Below are 24,060 nucleotides of genomic sequence, written 5' to 3'. Positions count from 1 at the left end.
AATTTCATTTGGTTCCCTGCCTTGGGGTGAGCTGGATGTCAGGCAATGCAAACAGGGATTCCCCTGGATGGGTGTGGGGAGGTTAGGATGTTGGGGTACAACAAAGGCTTTGTCGCCACTGGGCTCCATGAGCAAGGCGGGTTGCGAAGGTGGCAGCCAGGGCGGGAGCTGCCCGCAGAGGGGAGGAGGCAGAAGGGGGCATTAAGGAAAGGGGCTGGCGCAGCTGACGGGGGGCGGGACTAAGCCGGGGAGAAGACTCGAGGCAGGTGATGAGCAGCGGGGAAGGGGCGGGGCTCTGGGACAGGGCGCGGAATGGCGGAGGCGCGGGGGCGGGGGCAGAGGAGGGAAGACGCGGGGGCGGCGCCCCTGGTGCCGGAAGTTCCGGGTTGGAGGGGACCGGAAATCGGGACGTGGCCGCCCGAGCCCAGGCGAGCCGGAGGATGGCGGCGGCGGCGGTAGCGGCGCTGAGCTCTGAGCGGCTCGAGGTTTCCATAGACGGGCTGACGCTGAGCCCCGACTCCGAGGAGCGGCCCGAGGACGCCCGGCCGGGGCAGCCGGATCCCCAGGCGCTGAACGGGGCGGGGCGGAGCCGGCCGGGCCCGGGGCCGCAGGAGGGGGCCGGTGGGGACGCGGAGGAGGCGGCGCTGAGCCCGGAGCGGCGCTGGGGGTTCGGCCTGGAGGAGCTGTACGGCCTGGCCCTACGCTTCTTCAAAGGTGACTCACCCGCCCCCGCGGGCCGCGGCCCGGCCGCTGGCCCCGGCCCTGCCCCCCGCGAGTGGCGCGTTACCTCGCTTCTGCCCCACGTGCCTGGCACCCCCCGGGCAGGCGCGAGCGGAGCCGCAGCTTGTCTCGGGGACTGCTCGTAACTTGACCCAGAGCTGTGCCCGGCCCCTGCTCAGCGCCCGGCCCCAGGGCGATGAAGGCGGCGGCCGCTGGGGCAGGAAGGTAGCGAGAAGGGGCCAGCAAGCTTACTTTGCTTTGGGCTGAAAAGAAAATGACCGGCACTAGCATGCTTGTGTGTTTCCTTGTAAGCCCCATCCCCCACCATCGCCGGTTCCCACTCTCACTAGAATAGCACCAGAGGAAGTAGGTAGGTTATAGTAGTAAATATGTTAACAAGGATTGCAACAGTCGGGTTGTAGTTGGTAATTTCAAGTAGTTCTAAAATGCAGAGTCTTTTGTTTTATGTTTAAAAAGCAATTGTAACTGTAACTGTTTTTGTTCTGCTAGGAAGAGCAGCAATACTGAATTAAGACAACAGGTGCTGTTGGCTCTTATTTAAGGTTCAGGTTCCTGGGTGCATGTGATGGTATTGGAATTGGAGTTGTTACTTTCTCACCTGCGTGATACAAAGAGAATTTTGAAAATGTGTACAATGTCTGTGATGGCTGCTTGAGTTTGCAGACAGCCAGACAATTGCTCTCAGGGCTGTGAACTACCCCATGCATTTCAAAGGGGTGGCTCATTGCTCCTGGAGCCATGTGAACATTGTCCCAAGAGACAACTGTGTTACATAGGCATAGCTTATCTCTTTGGGTAAATACTGAGGTATCCTTGATGCCACCTCTGTCTCTCTGGTGGAGCAAGTCCCTATTGCTATCTTTATTGCTCCCAAAGGGAGAGATTCTATCTTGTTCAGATACCGAGGAAGAATTTCATTCTGTAGTTCTCATATCATATTCATCACCATAATAGTATCCCAGTGCCTTAGAGCAGTGTTTCCCAAATGGTGCTCTGCGGAACCCTGGGGTTCCGCGAATCGAACGTAAGGGGTTCCGCGAGAACCCGAATGCTCCCCTCCCACCGCCCATAAAGAGACAGAGGAGCCCGGCACACAAAGACGCTGGCTCCTTCACCGCTCCCCTTTCAGACATCTCCCGTGTCCCCCGCTGTCGCTCTGCTTTTACCACCGGACCTAGCTGCAGCAACAGCTGCTAGTCCCGCTTCTGCCCGATCAACCCAAGATCCCTCTCCCACGTCCCCCGCTGCCACTCTGCTTTTGCCACCGGAAAAAGCAGAGTGGCAGCGGGGGACGCGGGAGAGGGATCTTGGGTTGATTGGGCAGAAGCGGGACAAGCAGCTGTTGCTGCAGCTAGGTCCCTTGGTAAAGGCTGTGTGTGTGTGGGCGGGGGGAGTGGTACTATCAGTGAGTGGAACACCGGAACTCCTACTCACTGTGAGGATAGGAACAAATCCCCATACACACTGTGAGGACACGTGGCTCCTGTGTGTGACTTTAAGTTTAAGAATTCAGTCTAATATCAAAATTCCCCATGGATCGTTGGTTAAAAGAAGGAACTTTAAAGAGAAAAGTGAGTACTTCAAACTTCAGTATTTTTACTGAAACCAGCAAGGAAAATACTGAGGCAGCTCAAGTTAATTATGAAAAATTTCAGCTGACTAATAAGAAATGCAGGTATTGTGAGGACTATTTGGCATTTGGATTCACAAGCAATGAAAATGAAGATGCTCCAGGTGCCCAGTGTGTAGTGTGCAACAAAATATTATCTAATAGTTGTTTAGTACCTGCTAAATTGCGAAGACATTTTGAAACAAATCATCCAGAATACAAAGATAAAGACTTCTGTTTTTTTAAGCAAAAGCTTGAATCACTTGAAAAAGTAAACTCTTCATGTAAATTGCCAAATCTGATAATGAAAATGCAACAGAGGCATCTTACAAAGTAAGCTATCATATATCGCTCGCCGAAGAAGCACACACTATTGGGGAACCACTCATAAAACCATGTGCAGAAGATATTGTGATGTGTATGTTGGATCAGGAGTTTAGTAAAAGTTGAGGCTGTGCCACTATCAAACGATACTGTCACACGTCGTATTCACGATCTTGCTGCTGACATCGAGAAGGAGCTTATTTTTCGGCTGCATTTATGTGATGCATATGTATTACAATTAGACGAGTCCACTGACGTTGCAGGTCTTGCAGTTCTGCTTGTATTTGTCCATTATTTTAATAGTTCTATTGAAGAAGACTAACTTTTATGTGAATTTTTGCAAACCAATACAACTGGTGAGAATATATTCAATTGTATCTAACTTTATGAAAACACATCAAATAAGCTGGGAAAAATGTGGTGATGTGTGCAGTGATGGTGCCAAAACAATGGTAGGAACAGTGGCTGGCGCTGTAACACGAATAAAAAATGTAGCACCAAACTGCACCAGCAGTCACTGCATTCTCCACAGACACGCTCTGGTAGTTAAGAATATTTCTCCCTCTCAAAAATGTGTTGGACAAAGCAGTACAGATTATTAATTATATAAAAACTCAACCATTACAATCAAGACTGTTCAAAATTGTGTGAAGATATGGGTAGTCAGCACACAGCCCTGCTTCTAATACAGAAGTCAGGTGGCTATCATGAGGAAAAGTGCTGGTTAGATTATTTGAATTGCGTCATGAGCTCTCCGCAAATCTGATGGATCACAAATTCCAACTGTCTGATCGTTTAACAGACTTTTTTTGTGGTTATCTAGAGTTGCGTATCTTGCAGACATCTTTACAAAACTAAATGAAGTAAATCTGTCGCTGCAAGGAAAGAATGTAAATATTTTTATTACAAAAGACAAAATTTTGTCATTGTCATGGAAGCTACAGTTTTGGATCTCATCTGTAGGATGAAATGATTTGGATTGTTTACCAACTCTGAATGATTTCCTTGAAGAAAATGGATACAAACTTGATGAAGATATTCGCAGTGACATTGCAGATCATCTCTGCGATTTATACACTAACATCATTAAGTATTTTTCAAACATCAGTGACAACAATAACTGGATTCGAAATCCATTAAGTTTAACAGAAAAGCCAGTCAGTTTTTCTACACAAGATTATGAAAACCTAATTGAAATTGCGTCAGATGGCCAATTAATACAAAAATTTAAAGAAGTTTCTCTGATTACATTTTGGAGTGACTTATGTCAAAGTCAAGAATATTCATCTTTATCAAGACACGCAATTCGTCAGCTGTTACCCTTTGCCAGTACATACTTGTGCGTAACTGGGTTCTCGAACTATGCAGCAATGAAAACAAAATACAGAAATCGACTGAATGCTGCGCCAGATATACGAATCCAACTTTCTAGTATTAAACCAAATATAAAAAGAATTTGCCAAGAAAAGAAGAAAAACCACTCTTCGCATTGAAAACTATGAATATAAATAATATTATTTGATAGTTTTATTTTTTGTACATATTTAATATGATTTTTGTTGAATTTAAATGAATGGTGATCTCATGACCGTATTTAGCATCTTATTACTACTAATTGTAGTATACTGGCAGTTTGGTTGTGTTTTTTTTGCTCGACAAACTTAATCCCTGGCTAGGGGGTTCCTTGAAATTTTTCTGAGTTTGAAAGGGTTCCGTGGTAAAAAAAAAATTGGGAAACACTGTCTTAGAGTAATGTTTTAAGCAATGTGACAAATATGTCACCTGTTTGTACTTTTGTTCTCTCTAGAGAGACTTTTGTGTGCAGTGGAGTGCTTTGTTTTGGGGGTTTTAATAAAATATCTGTTAGAGAAGGCAAGGTCAAAGAATTACTCTTTGTACATAAAGTGGATGATGATTACATTTGTGGTGGTGTTTAGTTCCTCTGTGTGTGTGTACAGTCTCAAGCTAGCCCCCCAAAAAGCTCTTATCGTCTAGATAGATAAGCTGTAATCTTCTTGTGAAAGTTCCATTGTGCCAGGTTAAGTTGTTGCATGCAGTCTTCATCTTGCAATTTTCGTGCCTCTTTTAGGTGCCTGTGTTCTGGACATTGGATTGCCTTATGGCTAGTCTACACTAGGAACTTACATCAACACACTAGGTCTCCAGGGTACAAAAAATCCAAACCCCACAGATGTAGTTATGCTGGTTTAGCACTGTCTACATGTGAGATTAGGTACTTGAAGTTATCAGTGTTGGTAGCATCTGCACTGAAGAACACTGTAGTATAAAGTGTGTAGACATACTTTCAGCCTGACCTGGGGAAGGGGGTGGTGTTTTGCAGTGTTTTTCTTAAAACTCTAACAAGCAGAGGTATTTCCTTAATTCTTTAAAATACAAGAGGCAGACAGTCTTTATCTAATGGTAAGTACATGAATTTGGAATCAGGACTCCTGGGTTCTATTCCTGAGGTCTTGTCTATACTTACTAGGAAATTCAAATTAAGATGCACTATTCCAGTTACATTAATTATGTAGCTGGAGTCGACCTACCTTAATTTGACCTTCATTGCCAGCTCCACAGTGAGAGGTTGACTGCAGCAAATACTCCTATTGACTTTTTTTGCTTTTCACAAATCAAGGAGTACCAGCATCAGCATTTGATTTAGTGGGTCTTTACTAGATCTTCTAAATCAAACTCCAGAAAATGGACCACCACAGTGTATCTTTCCAGTAGTGAAGGCATAGCTTGAGTCTGCCACTGTCATCTGAGACAAGTCACATAATCTCTGCCTTGTTTACATCTATTAAAATGGGTACATAATGGGTTCTTTTGTGGCTTTTTGAACACTTTTAAAAAAAATAGTTTGAAACTTTTATCTTCCATACATCTTATTACTGTCTTTCCCTTTCATTCTTGATTATGGTTTTATTGCTTTGTTTTCCCTCTCTATTTTAAAGACATAATGTAAAATCATACATTGTGAACAAACATACATTTAAGTCACTAAGTGGACTGCATCAATTTAAAATTATTTCAGTCAACTTATCCACCTATGCTTCAGTTATTTGCTGAAAAAAGGTTCATTCTCATGTGTTTTAATAGTTATAACTTAATAGAACCTTTGCCAGAGCTTGCATCTTTTGATATCTGGGCTGATATGCTCTAAATATATGCCTTTAAGCAGCTATATATTTCAGTATTTACACATTTTTAATTGTACATCTTATTGCTAGAAAAGAGTGAAAGAATAGGTAACTAACATTCTGCTCATTTCTGTCAAGCTGCATTAGAATGTTTACTGTAATTAAATACACAACAGTATATAAAATATTTTTATTTAATATAACAAGTTATTAATATAGTACATAACCTAATGTCCATATTTATAAAACTTGACCTCAGAAGTTAGATTGCTTCCCCACCTGACTCTTTCCTTGTATAGAAAAGCAGCATTTAACTCAATTTGGAGTAGAGACTTACAGATTCTGCATATCTATTTTGTATTTAAGAGATTATAAAAGCTTGATTTTAGTTTAGCCTTCATTGAAAACAAACTTCAGCGTGATGTCATGTGTTCTTTTCAACCAGCATTACATATTTAATATGTACCGTGGACTTTGTTTATCTTTAAAAAACTAAGTCTACAGAACCTCCTCTGTTAAATTATTGTAAATGTGTTGTAAATAGAAAAAAGGCACAATAGTAGGGAATATTTTGACTTAATGAAAATCATCGGGATGAGAAAAGACTAACCCCAGGTCATGAAGTTCATCCATATGCTTAGACAGTCTGAACATTGTCACCTAGCTTATTAGTAATTGGCTACAGAGACTCACATTCAGGTCAATGACTCATATGAAGTACGCTGGTGACTATGGAATATCTGAAGTGAATTGATTTCGGTCCCTATTCCCAGTGGCGTAGGTATTCACATTGTGTGTAAACATTTTCACACTGAAACCATTTATTGGTAGTCACAGTAGAGAAGTGAATGCACAGCCTGTTGCTTCAGGTAAGGACTAGGCATGCTGGAAGACTCCTGTTTGGAAACCTGTGTTGCTTGTGATCCCTCTGCAAAAGCTACACTGTGTTGATGGAAGACTTTGGTGTTTCTTAGCAGTTGTCATGAACACTGACCTCGGGGCGGGGGGGGGGATCTTCTATCCCTCTCTGAAGGTTTACTTGATGATAAATTGTGGTAGCTCATGATACTTACTGTTCACACACCCATCACAAAGCAAGTAAGGACAACATTTGGTCATGAATTTATACTATGGATGGCACTGATACAGATATTGGCGTGGAGAGGGCATAGGTTGGAATACACGAAGTTGCTAGAGGAGGGCAAAGAATAAATTACTTTTCCAAATGTTGCTTCTGAATGTACATGTCTAGTACATGACCAGCTAGCCCTGCAGGCTTGGAGTCGTCTTTCTATAAAACTTAGTTTTGTTTAAAAATCCCAAAACACTGTAAGGTACGTCTGCACTGCAGCTAGAAGGTATATTCCCAGTTCCGGCTGACGTACTTGTGCTAACTCTGATCACATTAATATGCTAAAAATGTGGTCTCAGCAAAATGGGTAGCAGTTTGGCTAGCCACCTCAGTATATACCTGAGGTCTCCAACAAGCTTGTACTTTGTTGGCCATCCATGTTACCGTGATCAGACTGCTATTATTGGTTTACCTGGCCAGCAGTGCTAGGACAGGCTGCCTGGTGTCTGCTTATCTTGAGGCACTTTGCTGCACCCAGGAAGCAACTGGTACTTCTGGCTTTTGGGGGGAGGGGAATGAGCTCTGACATGTGGAGCCCCATTGTCCCTCTGCTTTGGAGTTGGATCCGGTGCACTGGCTGCATTCCCACTGGTTCCAGCTGCCCCAGTTGTGACTGCTCCCTGCTCTTCCCCATCTGCAGCAGTAGGTCCCTTCTGGGGATGAGAAGGAAAAGTTTGGAGCTTAACAGGAAGCTGCACAGCTCAGTGGGAACTTAGCTTCAGGGGCTGTAGCCTGGGACCTTACCTTAGCCCGGGGCCTTAAAGCTGCTTTCTTGATCCAGCACTGATTGCAGTGTGTACACCTCCACTATTTTGCTGCCAAAAGCTGCCTTTTGCTGCAAAGACACATTGTAAACAAAGCCTAAGTATGATGGGTGTTTAGTGTTTGAAGCTCACAGATGATTAAAAGCTTAGACTCTCTTGACTGACTTGGAAGAATACCCCATTTGCTAAGTACTTATGTTTATATTATGAACAAACCACTGAATATTTTCTCCTCCCACCCAATCATAAGAGTCCCTCAGTGGGAAGTTATTCCTCTGGTGTTTTCATTTCTTTCCCACTTGGGGAACTTCCTACTTGGAAATTGGCCATCAGAGTGCAATTGCTGATAGAAACAGTCTTTACTAACCCTGCTCTGAGGTGGGCTCAGGTGCTAATGCTAACAGCAGGGTTAGACTTGGTAAAAATTTCCATGCTTTGTCTGTGCTATGGCATCCAACAGTGAAGAATCAGTTTCCTATTGTTACATTTGCCCATGATTAGTGACCAAGTGTACTTTGCATATAAACCTAGAGAGAATGTCAGCTTAGCATCTTTGTCCTGATCATGACCAAGTACAGTCTTCTCCATTTAGTTTAGTTTGGGTTTTCTCCTCATAGTTGTTGAAAATGCTATTTATATTCATGAGTATTCCCACTGGAAATCTGTTTTTAAAGTCATATTTACTTAAATTTCAGTTACTTGACTGTTTAATTGGACAGTCTAATCAATTACTCACAAATGATTCATGGACCCAGAGCTATTTTCAGAAATTATCTGGTGGATAATTACAATTAAAGCCATAAAACCAAACAACATTTAACTTCTGTTTTTCCTAGGTTCTTTCAGTATTGTGTGTGTCATGGCTCAGATTCCACTGTCTCTTGTTTAAGAGAAAAATATTTCAGAGTAACTGAACTTATTTGAAACCATAGGCAGGTCTATGCTATAATCTTAAATCAACCAAGGTTAGGTTGGCTTACAGCCACTGCAGTAACTGCTGCACTAGCTGATGTCCACACTACTCTTTTCTCAGGAGTGTGAGGCCTCCTCAGGAGTGCTCCTATTGATTGAAGAGGGGCAGTGTGAGGGGCTGAAACCAGGACTCTCCCCTCACATAGCTCCCTGCTAGGAGCCCAGCCTCTCCCCCTTATTCTTCCTCCTCTGCCCCCACACCCCTTCCACTTTTCCATTTCCTGCTCCCAGCTAGGTGCAGAGGGAAGCCACCTGAATTCCAGTTGGCTGCTGTGGGAAACTTAGGGCTTGTCTACACTGCCATTTTACTGCACTGTATCTCTCTTTCACACAGCAGGTACAGGCAGTCCCTGGGTTACGTACAAGATAGGGACTATAGGTTTGTTCTTAAGTTGAATTTGTATGTAAGTCGGAACTGGCTCCAGATTCAGCTGCTGCCACTGAAACTGACCAGGGACTGACTACAGGAAGCCGGAGGCAGAGTTGCTCTGTCCCCAGCTTCCTGGAATCAGCCTGATCAGTTTCAACAGCTGCTGAATTGGGAGCCTGGGACAGAACAGCTGGGGCCCTGCCCAGTAGGTTCCCACAGGACCCCCCCGGCAGCACCCCAGCTGCTCTACCTGAGGCGTCCCGCAACAAAAGCCTGGTCTGCTGGGGGGGGGGGGGGGCGCACTAGCTGTGCCCCCTCCCCCTCCAGCAGACCAGGGAGACCCTAGCAAAGCCGCTTTTCTGGACCCCCCCCAGCAGACCGGGGACAGGAGCAAAGCCGCCCAGGCGGCGAGGGTCCCCCTGCCTGGGCGGCTTTGCTCCCAGGCAAACGAGCAAAGCCGCCCAGGCGGCGGCTTTGCTCGGGTGTCCCTGGTCTGCTGGGGGGGGTCCAGTGGCTTTGCTGGACCCCCCCCCAGCAGACCAGGGAGACTGGGAGAAGCGTTTCTGGCCCCGGAGGACACGGGTGGCGACCCGCCGCCCGTGAGCTCCAGGGCGAGAAAAGCCCCATTCGTAAGTGCGGATCTGACATAAGTCAGATCCACGTAAGTCGGGGACTGCCTGTACTGTAAAGTGTAAACAGGCTCCCAGTGTTTCAGCGGTTAGTTACTCCTCTTATGAAGGTAGTTACTTACAAGTGCCAGGGGCTCTTCCCCAGTGCTGGCACCTTAACCCCACTTCCATGTTAAAGTGCTGACCCACTTAATAGTCTAGACAAAGCCTTGGAGCTGTGAGATTTGGCCTTGGAGCAGCCAGATTTTCCTGTTAGTTTCACAGCTCCAAACAGTAGGTACTCTGGCTGTAATTCATGACTGTTGAAGCAGTATCAGCAAGCACAGTCTTTGAGTGCAGTACATCTTTCACATGAATTCTGTATTGTGGTTACCTACAGTAATGGCTCCTTTTATGCTTGCTTCTAGTCTTTCTAGAAAAAGGTAATTGTCTCTTTCTATCCTGTGTAACAGGAACCAACCAAGTTTTCTCAATGAGCAGTGTAATTGAAATAATGGGTGTTCCTTTGTTTTGTTTTGACAGGTAGTGAAACATGCTGGGATATTCCTTGTTGACTATTTTTGTTTAAAAGTAAACTTTCATGCAACATTTTTCTTTCTAATAAGTAAAGCCATGCATGCATATAAAATTTGGATCTGCATCCAATCCACAAACATGGTCCACAAATACGAAGCGAGTATCTGCAAGTTTACAGAACTCTAAATACAAAGTTTGGATCTGCATCCATCTGCAAACATGGCTTGCAAATTCCGGGTATCTGCAGATCTGCCTGTCTCTAACAAGTGCTCAGTGTAATTGGACTAAGACAGCATCAGAAGACTTTTTTAAATTAATTTTAATATACTCTGAATATAAGCTTTAATGCTATTTCTCCTCTAGCACTGAAATCCATTCAATTTTAGCCTTAATCTAATCACTTCTGGCCTCTTAATTGTAGAGTACTATCACATTTTGCCAACACCATTGGTGCAGTCGAATTGCTTCAAACAAGTTTTTCCTCTTAAATTGTAATTGTTTACTTTCTGTATCCTTCCTTGCTGTAGTTTTTGGTATAAAGCACGAGGCACAGAACAGGGTTAAAACTCAATTGATTGTAAAATTAAAATCCTATCTCTTTATACAGCAATCCTTCCACATGCCACTACAGAGGACTTGGGGATACATGCTTGTGAAAAATTCACATTAAGAAGCCTTTTAAATATTTGAAAACTATAGATCCATATGATACAATGTTGGTCCATGTAACTTCAATATTTATATGGTAATTATTAGGGATGTTAAAATTAGATTAATTGATTAATCGAACAGTCGATGGAATTTCATTGACTGTTTGATTAGTTAAGGGCATTTCTGCCTTTGAAATGTCCTAGAGCCACAGCAGGACTGAAACACCGCATGAAGCCCAGGACCAGTGGGGTACTCTGAGTCCCCCACTGGCCCCAGGCTCCATGCGGCACTTCATCTTTCAAATGTACAAGAGTCCTAGCGGGGACTCGTCTACGTTTCAAAGGTGGAATGCTGCAGCTGTGCCCCCTTCCCGTTCCTATGGAGCTGGAGCTGGAGTAACTGGCTTGTAAGCCCTTACTTCTCCCACCCTTACAGTTTCTTTCTGATAGAGGCAGTAGGGGGGGCAGGGGGAGGAAGCAACTAGTCGACTAGTGCGTTGACTATCCGATGAGCTTTTGCTTATAGAATGGTCGATTAGTCCTTACATCCCTAGTAATTACCCGGCTAAAGATGCAATCTAGAATACATTATTTAAAACTCTTCATAATTACAGTATTTTGCAGTAACTATAGCTGATTGATTCTAATCTAGACAAATTTGCTTAAGTCCTAATGATTTTGACCAAATAATACCTCTGTTTAACAAGGCAAGAGGCAAATCATTCCTCTGGGGCAAAAATTGGGAACTTAAGGCATGTTACCCTGTCCATTCTGTGAGGCTTTTTCACATTAATGTATGTTTATCTCTTAATGAATAAATTGTAATTCCAAATTCTTCTCATTGCTTTGGCAGAGAAAGATGGCAAAGCCTTTCATCCAACATATGAAGAAAAACTTAAACTTGTGGCACTACACAAACAGGTTCTGTTGGGACCATACAATCCGGACACCTGCCCTGAAGTTGGATTCTTTGATGTGCTGGGGAACGATAGAAGGTAGTTGTCTTTCACTGGCCTAGTCTTCAAGTAGAGAAATTCAGTTAACATAATCTTGGTTCAATGAGGAATGTTAAATTTTGATGAATCAGCTAATCGAGTAGTCAGCAAGTGCTCCCTCCTAACGATCCTATGCCTCTGCCTTTTCAATGTAGTAAGAGTCGTCCCCGTTCATGCCAGTCAGGACCTGCTTGAGTCCCCGCTCATGCCATTTCCCTTGCTGTGCCTCTGCCTCCCCTGCCCCCTGTGGAAATGGTGCTGGGGGGAGCCATCTTTTAAGTCAGCTCTCCCCAGCACCAGCTTATACAGAGGCAGCAAGATGGGGGAAGCGACTAGTCAAGCAGTGACTTGACTGCCCAATAAGGCTAGGATTATCGAGTAGTCGACTACTCATTTATCCCTAGTAGCAAAGCAAATATTGGACTCGCTGAAAATGCACATAAGTTGGTAAAAGGGGAGTTCTTCTGGGTACATGCGTCTGACTGACTACACAAATATAAGAACAGAATTGTTTAGACTTGAAACTCAGGGATAGTCAGCGTTCTTTAGCTTTTTTTAATGAAATCAATGAGATTTTCCAGGCATTAATCAAAAAGATGTTATAACAGAAGTGGTTTAGATAAATTGTGTAGCTCTAGCCAGCTAAACATAAGTAATAATGTAGAACCGAAACAAGAGGGGGGAATAATACATTAAATGCCTCCTTTTCTGTTTGAATTTTGGAATTTTCGAATTATAAGACGTTATAGTTAGGTTAATGACGTTTGAGACTTGCTTTGCATTATTTTAACAAAATCCCTCCATAAATGTACTGTAAGAAGGATGGGCAGAAAAAACAATTCTAGAATAGAGAGTAAAAGCAACTATGAGGTTTTCAGGTCGAAATGTGACTCTTTTTAAGAGAACCTTTGTTTCTTCTAGTTGGTATGAGGTAAACACACTTGGTCCCAAGTCTCTTGTGCACTATGGCTCAAGATGTGATTGTAATTGCAGTCTTTTTGGATACATCTATCCTGAACAGAAAAGCTACCCCGTGTCTACACAAGCCACCTGTTTCAAAATATTTTTTAAAATAACAGGCTTGCTATTTTGCCATCCCAGCAAACCTTGTTGCATGAGGGATAAGGGATGGCTCGAAATAGCACATTATTTTGAAACTAGCCAATTAGATGGGATTTTCAGGTCTCTCCTCCATGTTGGTCTTCTCTCCTGAGCCTCTGGTCTCTCTCTCCTCTTCCTCTTGCCCCTCCCCCCCCAGCTCTCCTCCACCTCCTGTCTCTCTCTCTCTTCCTCTTCTCCTCCCCCTCCTGCCTCTCACTCCGGGGACCGCGGAGCCCAATTGTCCGTTTGGGCCCCACATTCCCCATGCAGCATGGGCTGCCCAGAGGGAACTGCCAGCATTTCAGTAACAGCGCCGCCCAGAGGAAACAGCCAGCATTTCAGCATTAGTCACAGACATTGGGCTACTATATATATAATTTGGCACTGCACAGATGTGCCCAATTTCAAAATAATCTGTTTCAAAATAAGATATGCAATTTGCATAGGGCAAATTGCGTATCTTATTTCAAGTTTAGGGTGCTGTATAAATGCATCCTTTGTGTTTGTTGGACTGGGAATTGACCACTAACTTGAGAAGATGGTTGTATGTTCTTTTAACATTGTATAGTCTTACTGGAGTATTATTTGTATCATTTCTCCAAGGAAAGAATGGGCGACCCTTGGAAACATGTCAAAACAGGAAGCCATGGCAGAATTTGTAAAGCTCCTTAATAGGTGTTGTCATCTCTTTTCAACATATGTCACCTCCCATAAAATAGAGAGAGAAGAACAAGAAAAGAAAAGGTGAAGTTGTTGGGTGGGTTTTTTGGTTTCTTGTGTGGAAGGGAGCTGTTGTCTTCCCCGTGCAGACGCTACCGCTAGCTTCAGTTGCCAGCCCTTATCTTTGACTGTATTGGTCTCCCAAATTGCCTTGTATCACTCACTCCTTAAGCCTTTTTACTGTTTCAGTAATAAGTGAGTATTTGAATGAAGGAGATAAGAAAACCATCTCTAGAAGGCCTGCCCCTTCTCCCTGCCTGCTGGAGCCTCATGTTGCTCTACTACATCTCCCCTCAGGGTCAGAGCCCTCGCCAGGCTGGCCCAGGACTACCCTTCACAACTTATCTGATCCCTGCTTCCCAGGCAGCCAGCTTCCAGAGAGAGGGGGCTGAGGAGGGATGCAGCGGGCAGTCTTATGGGGGATGGGAGTGGAGATGAGAAGGGACACAACAGGAAGGGTGATGAGGAAGGATATGGCAGGTGGGAGAGGTATCATGTAGGAATGTCAACCTGTAGTCCACTACATGAGTAACCGATAAGCCAACACTTATCAGTCAACATTTAGGATTAACTGATATCAACTACACGCATTTCCTTCCCCCCCCTTGCTGCCTCTGTATCAGAGGTGGAGAAGCAGTGCCTGTGGAGAACCACCTTCCCCTTCCCCACAGAGGCAGCAAAGCAGGGGAGGCGGCAGATAGGAGCCAGTGCTCAGGGGGAGCCAGCTTAAAAGCACTGGCTCGTGGGGAGCTGCCTGCCACTGCCCTCTGCTGCTGTCTCTGTATTAACAGGCTTCCTTTGTGGACTGCCTCTCACCTGCCTTCCTGAGCTGCTGCCTCTGATACAGAGGCAGCAGCACTAGGTGGCAGGGGGCTTGCTGGGAGCACACTGGCTGCTGGCCCCACCCCTGGGGGTGATAGAATAATCATGAAATCACAAAGTTTTTATGCGGTTATACGATTATTTGATATCTAACATCCTTAGTATCATGGAAGAAGGGTGAGAAGGGATGGGGAGCATCGGGGATCCACGGCGGGGGGTGGGGGGCACATTCAGGGGCCACGGAAAGGGTAGAGCAAGGAGGGAAAGAGGCAGAGTGCAGGCAAGGCCCCCCGACCTATTGGACAGCAAGCTTATACAGCAGCTTATGTGCTGTTAAGCAGAATCTGCATAATAGTTTTTAAGTCATTAACAAACATAGGGAAGATGGGAGCGGTTGTGGCTTAGCTCAAGTTTCTAGTCCTTTGGTTTCGTGGCTAACAAAAGTAACTTAGGTCAGACTGAGAATCATAATTTGATTATAAATTTTACACTTGGCCATTCTGTCTGAGTAAAGCTCAGACAATAGGTTCTCTTCTCCATACCTTCAGCAAGACATTGCACCTGTCAAGTTAGTGGTGTAGGTGTGCTGAATGCTGAAAGGCCTTACCATACATATGAAAAGCAGCCTTAAATCATGTCCCATGTACAGTGAGTCACATAGGCCTAACTTTTGACATTGATGCAGATGCCAAAATGGTAAAAACTAAATTTAGGATTGTGGAGATACTGAAATGTTCCATTGAATGGATGTCATAGGAGGGAAGAGGAGGAACAGAGGCGTCGTGAAGAGGAAGAGCGAGAGCGTTTACAAAAGGAAGAAGAGAGACGTAGGCGAGAGGAGGAAGAGAGACGGAGACAGGAAGAAGAGGAGAGGAGGCGAATAGAGGAAGAGAGGCTCCGGATGGAACAGCAAAAGTGAGTTTTTGGAATAGATATAATTTAAGAAAATTGCTATCTATGCTATGGAACAGTTATCTTTCATCTGTGCTCCCTCTGGAATAGTTTGTACTATATACAAATGGCAAAAGTCTTGATCAGGAGCAGTCAGTGTATTGCTCAGATATAACATTTGGAGTTCTAAAATGAGGCCTGCAGCTATGCAATTTACAGAGGTGCAGTTTGCAAACAGCAGATCCCAGTATGTGGACAGCCTTTTAAGCAAAATTGCTGTTTAATTTGCCTTAAAACAAGATTTGAACTATTAAGTGTTTTACTCCATGTTAGATGCCTTGCCCTCTTAATCACTTTTCTATTTAATTCCTGTCTAAAAGGAGGAAAGCTGCAAATCCAATCAGAACAAACCCATGTATTAATCCTAAGTGTTACCAATTAAACCTGCTATTGTCATGTTCTTTGTCCTCCCTGAACCAGACCAGTCAGTCATACTTCATCCGATTGAGTACAGGTTATCCACTCAATTTGAGGCAGATCTGGCATCACAGGTTTTCCTTTTGCACAGAACTCTCATCTTAAAGGACTGCTTTGGCTGTGTTGGAGGACTACGAGGGTTGTGTGTGTTATACTTAAACACCAAGCCTTTTTCTCTGGCCTCAATCTAAAAATATTGTGGATTTCTAGCACTTCTTTCTAGTTTTCAGACTGCAAATGGTGACTCATGGTAAGCTTTGCAAGGCAGCTCTTACTTAACACTTTAAATGGGTTTTCAAACATTAAGTAGGAAATAATAAGTTTGTCTCTTACTAATGCTTTTCTCAACTGGCATATTTTAGATGGAAGAAATCTCACTTTATCTCCTGGCTTTATTCCATCTGAGTTAATTAGTTTGCACAGGGAACTGAGTTCGTTGTATTTGAGGCCAGTTAAAAATAGGGATTTTGCTGGTACTTCCAGCCATTTGTAATCTTCATACTCTGCTCCTGACAATTTAGGCAACAAATAATGGCAGCATTGAACTCGCAGACTGCTGTTCAGTTCCAGCAATATGCAGCCCAGCAATATCCGGGCAACTATGAACAGCAGCAGATCCTGATTCGTCAGCTACAAGAACAGCACTATCAACAGTACATGCAGCAGTTATATCAAGTCCAGCTGGCACAGCAACAGGTATAGTAGACCATTTTTGATATACAGGGTCTATGGTTATTGGTATCCCTCCTCCAAGCTTTTGTTATCCTAGGTCAAAGAGATAGTGAGTCTAAAAGTTTAAAAAAACATTTGGTTGACTGGCACTGGATCAGATTCAAATGCCAGAGCTTCTGTTAATCTCTTCCTGTAGTTTTCTAAAACAGCCATTGACTAAAAATAGTCTAAGTAGACAGTTTAACATTTGACGTGTCTGAAATGACTTTCCCAATCACACAATCCTTGTTAGAGTTCTTGATGGTCACATTTTAAGCACACTGAAATAATGTAAGTTTTTAAATAGTTTAATGTGCCCATATCAGTGGTGTTTGGGTTCAGATGGCAACTAATATGCGTTAAAATCAGATTCATTAAACTTTAGTTGAGACTCATTCATGGGGAAGTCTTTTAAAGAGTTAAGTCAGATCACATCTCTGTTGCTACCCATCTCTTGTCTATCTTTGATTTTTGTGAAGGCTAATATCATATAAATGTATTATGTGGTACTTGATGAGCACAGAGTTCTGTACATCTGCTCTTCCTACCAATTTTATCATCTGTTGGGTTTCCCAATTTTTTGTTCCAGAATAATCCTTCCTTCCTAGATCCAGAAGGCTTCCCCATTGGCCCAAATGTAACCATAAATTCTTTGAATTGTTACATGATATAACCCTTCCTCTCCTTGAGTGAATTAAATCATATGCATAGGGTTTGTATAGCACTCAGTCCCGTTAAGATATTTTTTTTAAATCCGTTAAAGTTCACATGCTTTGTTCTGTGTGAAGAGCATCCTTTTGGTCTATGCTGGTTTTCTTCCCATAGTGGCGCTCTCTCCTTTTAGTTCTCTGGCTTTTTTTACCCTTCTCAAACTCACACGGATTTGATATTGTAAACCCACAATTTGGTAGGAAATTTAATAATAGATCTCAAGTACTACTTTTCAAAAGTTGACTAGATTTCAGGATAGACTGTTTCTACAGGCTAATATTAAAGATCAGTAAATATGAAAATGTGATAAATTCTGTGCATGCTTTTTCTAAAAAATTATCAAATATTTTGTAAGCAAAATTACTTTACAGATTTACTGAAACTTGCAAACGTTTCTCACAGTTAGACATGAAAACAGACTGCCACTGGCTAGGGATGTAAGTGACTAGTCAACTATCGGATAAGCTTATGCTTATCGGATAGTTAACTAGTGACTCAACTAGTCGCTTCTCCCCTTCCCCGCCCCCCCCTCCAGTTGCTGCCTCTAGCAGAGAGAGGCAGCTGGTGCTGGGGGAAGCAGTCTTAAAAATCTGGCACATCTCTGCGGGGGGCAGAGGTGTGGTGCGGGGGATCAGGCATGAGCTGGGAATCAGCAGTCCCGGCTTGCGCCTGGTCGCCCCCCTCCCCAAGCAATCCCGACTTGCGCCTGGTTGCCCCCCTCTTAATGGCTCTTAATACATTTAAAAGGCAGAGCTGCAGTGGGGTTAGCAACATCTAGATGCAAAAGGCCTGACTCCATGTAACTCACTGATTGCTATGGGAGTTGGGTATATGAAAATCAGGCCACTTGATTTAGGTGCCTAATGTTAGGCATATATTTGGAAATGTAAATTGGTTAAGATGCCTTGATAGTGAAGGAAGCGATCTCAAGACTGTTCTTGTTTTTGCTGAATTTAATTTTTCTAACTGTAGGCAGCATTACAAAATCAGCAGGAGACAGCAGTGGCAGCTGGGGCTTCTATGACTGCTATGTCAAAGGTGAATGCAGCTGCCCCAGGAGAGAGTCCCCCATCTATTAATGGACAGGCCAGCGCTCAAACAGACAGCCCTGAAAAACAGCTGGAGCCAGATGCTCTGGATGAAGCATTTGAGAATGGACCAAAAGGTATGACTAAACCTAGATTCCTTTATTTGAACAAGAAACATGAGACTTTTGTTAGAGCTTAGTTTGTGCTGATCCTTCTTGTATATTCCCCTGTGGGTGCATGTGTTGTGTGAACCTGGAGTAGGAGCGCTCCTGCAAGCAGCTTCCACTGGTCTGCATATGCACCCTTGCTCTCCTTATGCCTCAGACTGAGGGTGTAAAGAATGCAGAGCAGACTTCCTACCTCTCTCATTCCTTCTCGCCACCATATAACCCTGGTCAGAACCTCCAAGGTCCAGAACTGCTGCTTTGTCATCATTCTGTGATCTGCAGATATTTCAAATCTGCCTTTAGTGTATTTTGTACATAACTGTTAATACTTTTAGGAAGTTTATACTGGGGGTGGGGGAAGAGTTGGGACAGACTTGTACTATACTAGAAGGTGAGTTTTGCTCTTCCAATGCCTCAATTTCCCCCATCATCTTGGTCGCCTCTCTCTAGAATCTTTCATTCTACCAAGGGATGTTGGTTAGGGCAGAAGTCTGTCTTTCTCCATTGGAACTGTTGATATCACTGATGGATCCAGACCCAATTTTCTCTTCCTTGGGAGACTCTGAACTCCCATAGGGAACATTTCCTCCCTTAAAGTAATCTAGCCCAGGCAAAAAAATCCAGTGTCTTCAGGTACCAACCTCCATCTCCACATTTAGCTGTGGACTGGTAGTATCTCATAGACTCATAGACTCATAGACTTTAAGGTCAGAAGGGACCATTATGATCATCTAGTCTGACCCCCTGCACAGTGCAGGCCACAGAATCTCGCCCACCCCTCTTAGAATAATCCTCTCACCTATGTCTCAGATATTGAAGCCTTCCAATACTTTGAAGGCCCCAACATGCAGAGAGTCCTTCAGCTGTGATCTGTGCCCAATGCTACAGAGGAAGGCGAAAAACCTCCAGGGCCTCTGCCAATCTACCCTGGAGGAAAATTCCTTCCTGACCCCAAATATGGCGATCAGCTAAACCCTGAGCATGTGGGCAAGACTCACCAGCCAGACACCCAAAAAGTTCCCTATAGCAACTCCTATCATCCCTCCATTGACCTATTTCCAACTGGAAATGAATGGTCAATTAGTTACCAAGATCATGTTATTTCATCCAACCATCCCCTTATCATAGAATCAGAACTGGAAGAGACCTCAGAAGGTCGTCAAGTCCAGCCCTCCGCTCTAGGCAGGACCAATCCCATCTAAATCAACCCGGCCAGGGCTTTGTCAAGCCGAGACTTAAACACCTCTAGGGATGGAGACTCCACTACTTCCCTAGGTAACCCATTCCAATGCTTCACTACCCTCCTAGTAAAATAGTTTTTCCTAATATCCAATCTGGACACCTCCCACCACAACTTGAGACCATTGCTCCTTGTTCTGCCATCTGTCACTACTGAGAACAGCCTCTCTCCATCCTCTTTGGAACCTCCCTTCAGGAAGTTGAAGGCTGCTATCAAGTCCCCCCTCACTCTTCGCTTCTGCAGACTAAACAGACCCAAGTCCCTCAGCCTCTCCTCGTAGGTCATATGCTCCAGACCCCTAATCATTTTGGTTGCCCTCCGCTGGACCCTCTCCAATGCGTCCGCATCCTTTTTGTAGTGGGGGGCCCAGAACTGGACACAGTACTCCAGATGTGGCCTCACCAAAGCCGAATAAAGGGGAATAATGACATCTCTGGATCTGCTGGCAATGCTCCTCTTAATGCATCCTAATATGCCATTAGCCTTGGCTACAAGGGCACACTGTTGACTCATATCTAGCTTCTCATCCACTGTAACCCCCAGGTCCTTTTCTGCAGAACTACTACTTAACTGGTTGGTCCCCAGCCTGTAACTATGCTTGGGATTCTTCCGTCCCAAGTGCAGGACTCTACACTTGTCTTTGTTGAATCTCATGAGATTTCTAGTGGCCCAATCCTCCAATTTGTCTAAGTCACTCTGGACCCTATCTCTGCCCTCAAGCATATCTACCTCTCCCCCTAGCTTAGTGTCATCTGCAAACTTGCTGAGGGTGCAATCTATCCTCTCATCCAGGTCATTAATAAAGATATTGAACAAAACCGGTCCTAGAACCGAACCTTGGGGCACTCCACTAGAAACCGACCGCCATCCTGACATCGAACCGTTGATCACTACCCGCTGGGCCCGGCCTTCTAGCCATCTTTCTATCCATCTTACCGTCCATTTATCCAATCCGCATTCCCTTAACTTGCTGGCAAGAATATTGTGGGAGACCGTATCAAAAGCCTTGCTAAAGTCAAGGTATATAACATCCACTGACTTTCCCATGTCCACTGAGCCAGTTTCCTCATCATAGAAGCTAATCAGATTGGTCAAGCACGACTTGCCCTTTGTGAATCCATGCTGACTATTCCTGATCACTTTCCTCTCATTCAAGTGTCTCAAAATGGATTCCTTTAGGATCCCTTCCATGATTTTTCCAGGAACCGAGGTAAGACTGACCGGCCTATAGTTCCCTGGATCGTCCTTCTTCCCTTTTTTGAAGATGGGCACTACATTTGCCTTTTTCCAATCATCTGGGATTTCGCCCGATCTCCACGACTTTTCAAAGATAATGGCCAAAGGCTCCTCAATGACATTTGCCAACTCCTTCAGTACCCTTGGGTGCATTAAGTCTGGACCCATGGATTTGTGTACGTTTAGTATTTCTAAATAGTTCCTAACCTGTTCTTTACCCACCAAGGGCTGTCCATCTTCTTCCCATCTTGCGTCGCTTAGCACAGAAGTCCAGGAGCCGACCTTGTCCGTGAATACAGAGGCAAAGAAAGCATTGAGTACTTCAGCTTTCCCCACATCCTCTGTCACTAGGTTACCTCCTTCATCCATTAGGGACTGCACACCCTCTCTGATCACCTTCTTCTTGTTGACATGCCTGTAGAAACCTTTCTTGTTATCCTTCACATCCTTAGCCAGTCGCAACTCCATTTGTGCTTTCGCCTTCCTGATAACCCCCCGGCATTCTCGAACTATACATTTAAACTCCTCCCTAGTCATTTGTCCAAGTTTCCACTTTCTGTAAGCTTCCTTTTTGTGCTTAAGTACACCAAGGATTTCCCCTGTAAGCCAATCCGGTCTCCTACCAGGTTTGCCTCTCTTGCTACGTGTCGGGATGGTTTCTTTCTGTGCCTTCAATAAGGCTTCTTTAAAATACTGCCAGCTGTCCTGGACTCCTTTCCCCTTCATGTTAACATCCCAGGGGATTCTTTCCATCAGATCTCTGAGGGAGTCAAAATCTGCTTTTTTGAAGTCCAAGGTGTGTATTTTACTACTCTCTTTCCTTCCTTTGGTCAGGATCCTGAAATCTACCATCTCATGCATTGGCAACCTCTACAACCACCTTGTGACCCAGTTTATTCATCATACTGCAGAATATGGGACCCTTATGCAGCGCCTGTTTGTTCCATTTGGGCAGTCACGCCACCATTTCCCTCTGAGGAAACATTTAGAACTTCCTCATGACCCTCTGGCAGAGGAAGATTGAGCTGATTCCATCAGTTCTGCTGGTACTGACAAGATTTCTTCAGCTACTGAAGAAGTAGCCAATCCAGGGTTTCCATCCCTTCTAGATGATCAGAAACAGTTCCAGGAATTATTGTGCAAAATGGCAGAGGAACTCCTGATTGCCTTAGGAGAGGTCCAGACCCCTCAAGCGCTTGGATACACTGTAAACTGCTGAATCTGGTCAAATAGTGCTTTGAATTAATGAACCTGTTAAGCAGTCATTTTGAGTTAATGAACCTGTTATGCCAGCCATTTGCACCCCTGCCCCTTGAAGGTAGAGAAACACTATTTCATTTCAGTGTCAAGGGAGCAGAATTTCTTCTTACTTATCACATACCTAACTCTGTGGTCATGCAGGCAGCTATCCAGAGATCTAGATAACAATATCCAAAATCCTTCTGACAAGAAGGCTCAACATTTAGGCTTTTTGGGAAGAAAGCTCTTTGCATCCACTAGCCTTCAGCTCAGAATAGTGACATTTCAAGTGCTATTACATACTGGCCAGGTACATGGTGCAGTCAAGGGTCAACTTATGGTATGGGATTCCAGCTATGTAAAGAACATAGCTAGAGTCAATGTAGCTTAAGCCACGCTTCAGTGCTGTTCTGACAGTGGGAGGTCAACAGGAGAAACGCTCCCCTTACCTTACTACTTGCAAGGAGTAGAAGTTCGGTATTGACGGGGGCACTGTCAGCGTTTGATTTAGTGGGTGTTTACTAGACCAATTTAAATCAAATTCCAGATGAGCCACTGTAGCATCAGTCTTCTGGGAAGTAAAGACGTGGCCTATGACAGTCTGACCTATTCAGAGTTCACAAAGTTTGAACATGAGCTACCATAGGAAGACCAAGAGTTCTGTTGCAAGCATTTACTGAAGATATGCTAAAGGCCAGAACTGCACATCTGTAAGTGGCAGCTGCCATGGGCCCACATCAAGGGCAATGCTAACATCCATTATAATTTGCTAATTCAGCAATGGGCAACTTAAGCTAGTGAGTGGGCCACATCTCTCATCTGCTTGGGGCTGCAAGACTTTTGTAACCAAGATGATCTCCCAGGACAGGGTAGTTTTACTAACTGCACTTCTGTACCTAGAATTTGCAGAGTGTGCTGAAGGAACCTTCGTAGCGCTTTGGATGCGGAGGGAGCGCACGGATCTCTGTGCATCTTGTGTGCAACCAGCAGGCATCTCACTTAACGTTGGCTAATCAAATTGTATCAACTACATGAATTGAATACTCGATTAGTGGGGATGTTAAATATCAGTTAATTCAATAGTCGAGTAACTTCATGAATTCTTATTGGTTGTTCAACCGTTCTGTAGTCTCTGGGGGGGGGGGGTGAGGCCGGAAGCCAGTGTGCTGGAGCCCCCTGCCACCCTGTGCTGCTGCCTCTGTATCAGGTGGGTTGCCAGGCAGGAGCTGGTCTGTGAGGGGACCCAGTTTAAAACCAGGCCCCCCCCCCCAATGACCCGGTTACCTGTCGAGGGTGGGTTCTGAGCTCCCAGATGGGGGCAAGTCAGAACTGAGCCAGGCTGCCTTCCCTCCTGGCTCCTAATACACTTTAAATAGACAGCCGAACTAGGGGTAGGTCCCGGACCTGGCATAAGCTGAGACTGAGCCAGGCTGCTGGACAGCCTGCAAAAAAATTTACTGGCCGGGAGAGGGGGGAATGTGTAGTCTCTACTATTAACTTGTAAGCTTTTGCTTATTGATTAATCTTCTACAGTATTACATCCCTAATGATTAGTCAATAAGGGAAGGTACTCAGTAATGGCTCCTGCTAGGTCCAGGAGCGCACAGGCAGCCTGGCTACATTTAAACTGCAGTGCCACAACAGGGGTAGGTCCCAGACCCAGCGTGAGCCAGCTCTGAGCAAGCCTGGCTCAGTCCTAGTTCATGCTGGGTCCAGGACCACTGCAGCTCTGCATTTTAAATGTAGTAAGAGCTGGCCTGGTTCTTACTACATTTAAAATGCAGAGCTGCAGCAAGGGTAGCTCCCGGACCCGGTGCGAGCTGGGACTGAGCCTCCCAGCTTGCTCAGTCCTGGCTTGTGCTAGGTCCAGCA

The 24,060-nt window shown here is 44.5% G+C and overlaps 1 protein-coding gene across 1 annotated transcript in view; it reads left to right on the top strand.

Moving 5' to 3' along the window:
• The first annotated feature begins 374 nt into the window (after positions 1–374).
• Positions 375–24,060, top strand: part of ACBD3 (acyl-CoA binding domain containing 3) — a 37,914-nt gene continuing 14,228 nt past the window's right edge. The window contains exons 1-6 of the mRNA XM_075925300.1: positions 375–714; positions 11,704–11,845; positions 13,550–13,690; positions 15,245–15,403; positions 16,378–16,552; positions 18,251–18,443. Coding sequence (XP_075781415.1) covers positions 441–714; positions 11,704–11,845; positions 13,550–13,690; positions 15,245–15,403; positions 16,378–16,552; positions 18,251–18,443 — 1,084 coding nt within the window. The 5' untranslated portion in view covers positions 375–440. The remainder of the gene's footprint in view (positions 715–11,703; positions 11,846–13,549; positions 13,691–15,244; positions 15,404–16,377; positions 16,553–18,250; positions 18,444–24,060) is intronic.

The sequence above is a fragment of the Pelodiscus sinensis genome, chromosome 3, assembly GCF_049634645.1.
Source record: "Pelodiscus sinensis isolate JC-2024 chromosome 3, ASM4963464v1, whole genome shotgun sequence".
NCBI lineage: Eukaryota > Metazoa > Chordata > Testudines > Trionychidae > Pelodiscus > Pelodiscus sinensis.
Note: the sequence above shows the minus strand (reverse complement) of the source record. Positions and strands in the feature narration are given on the sequence as shown.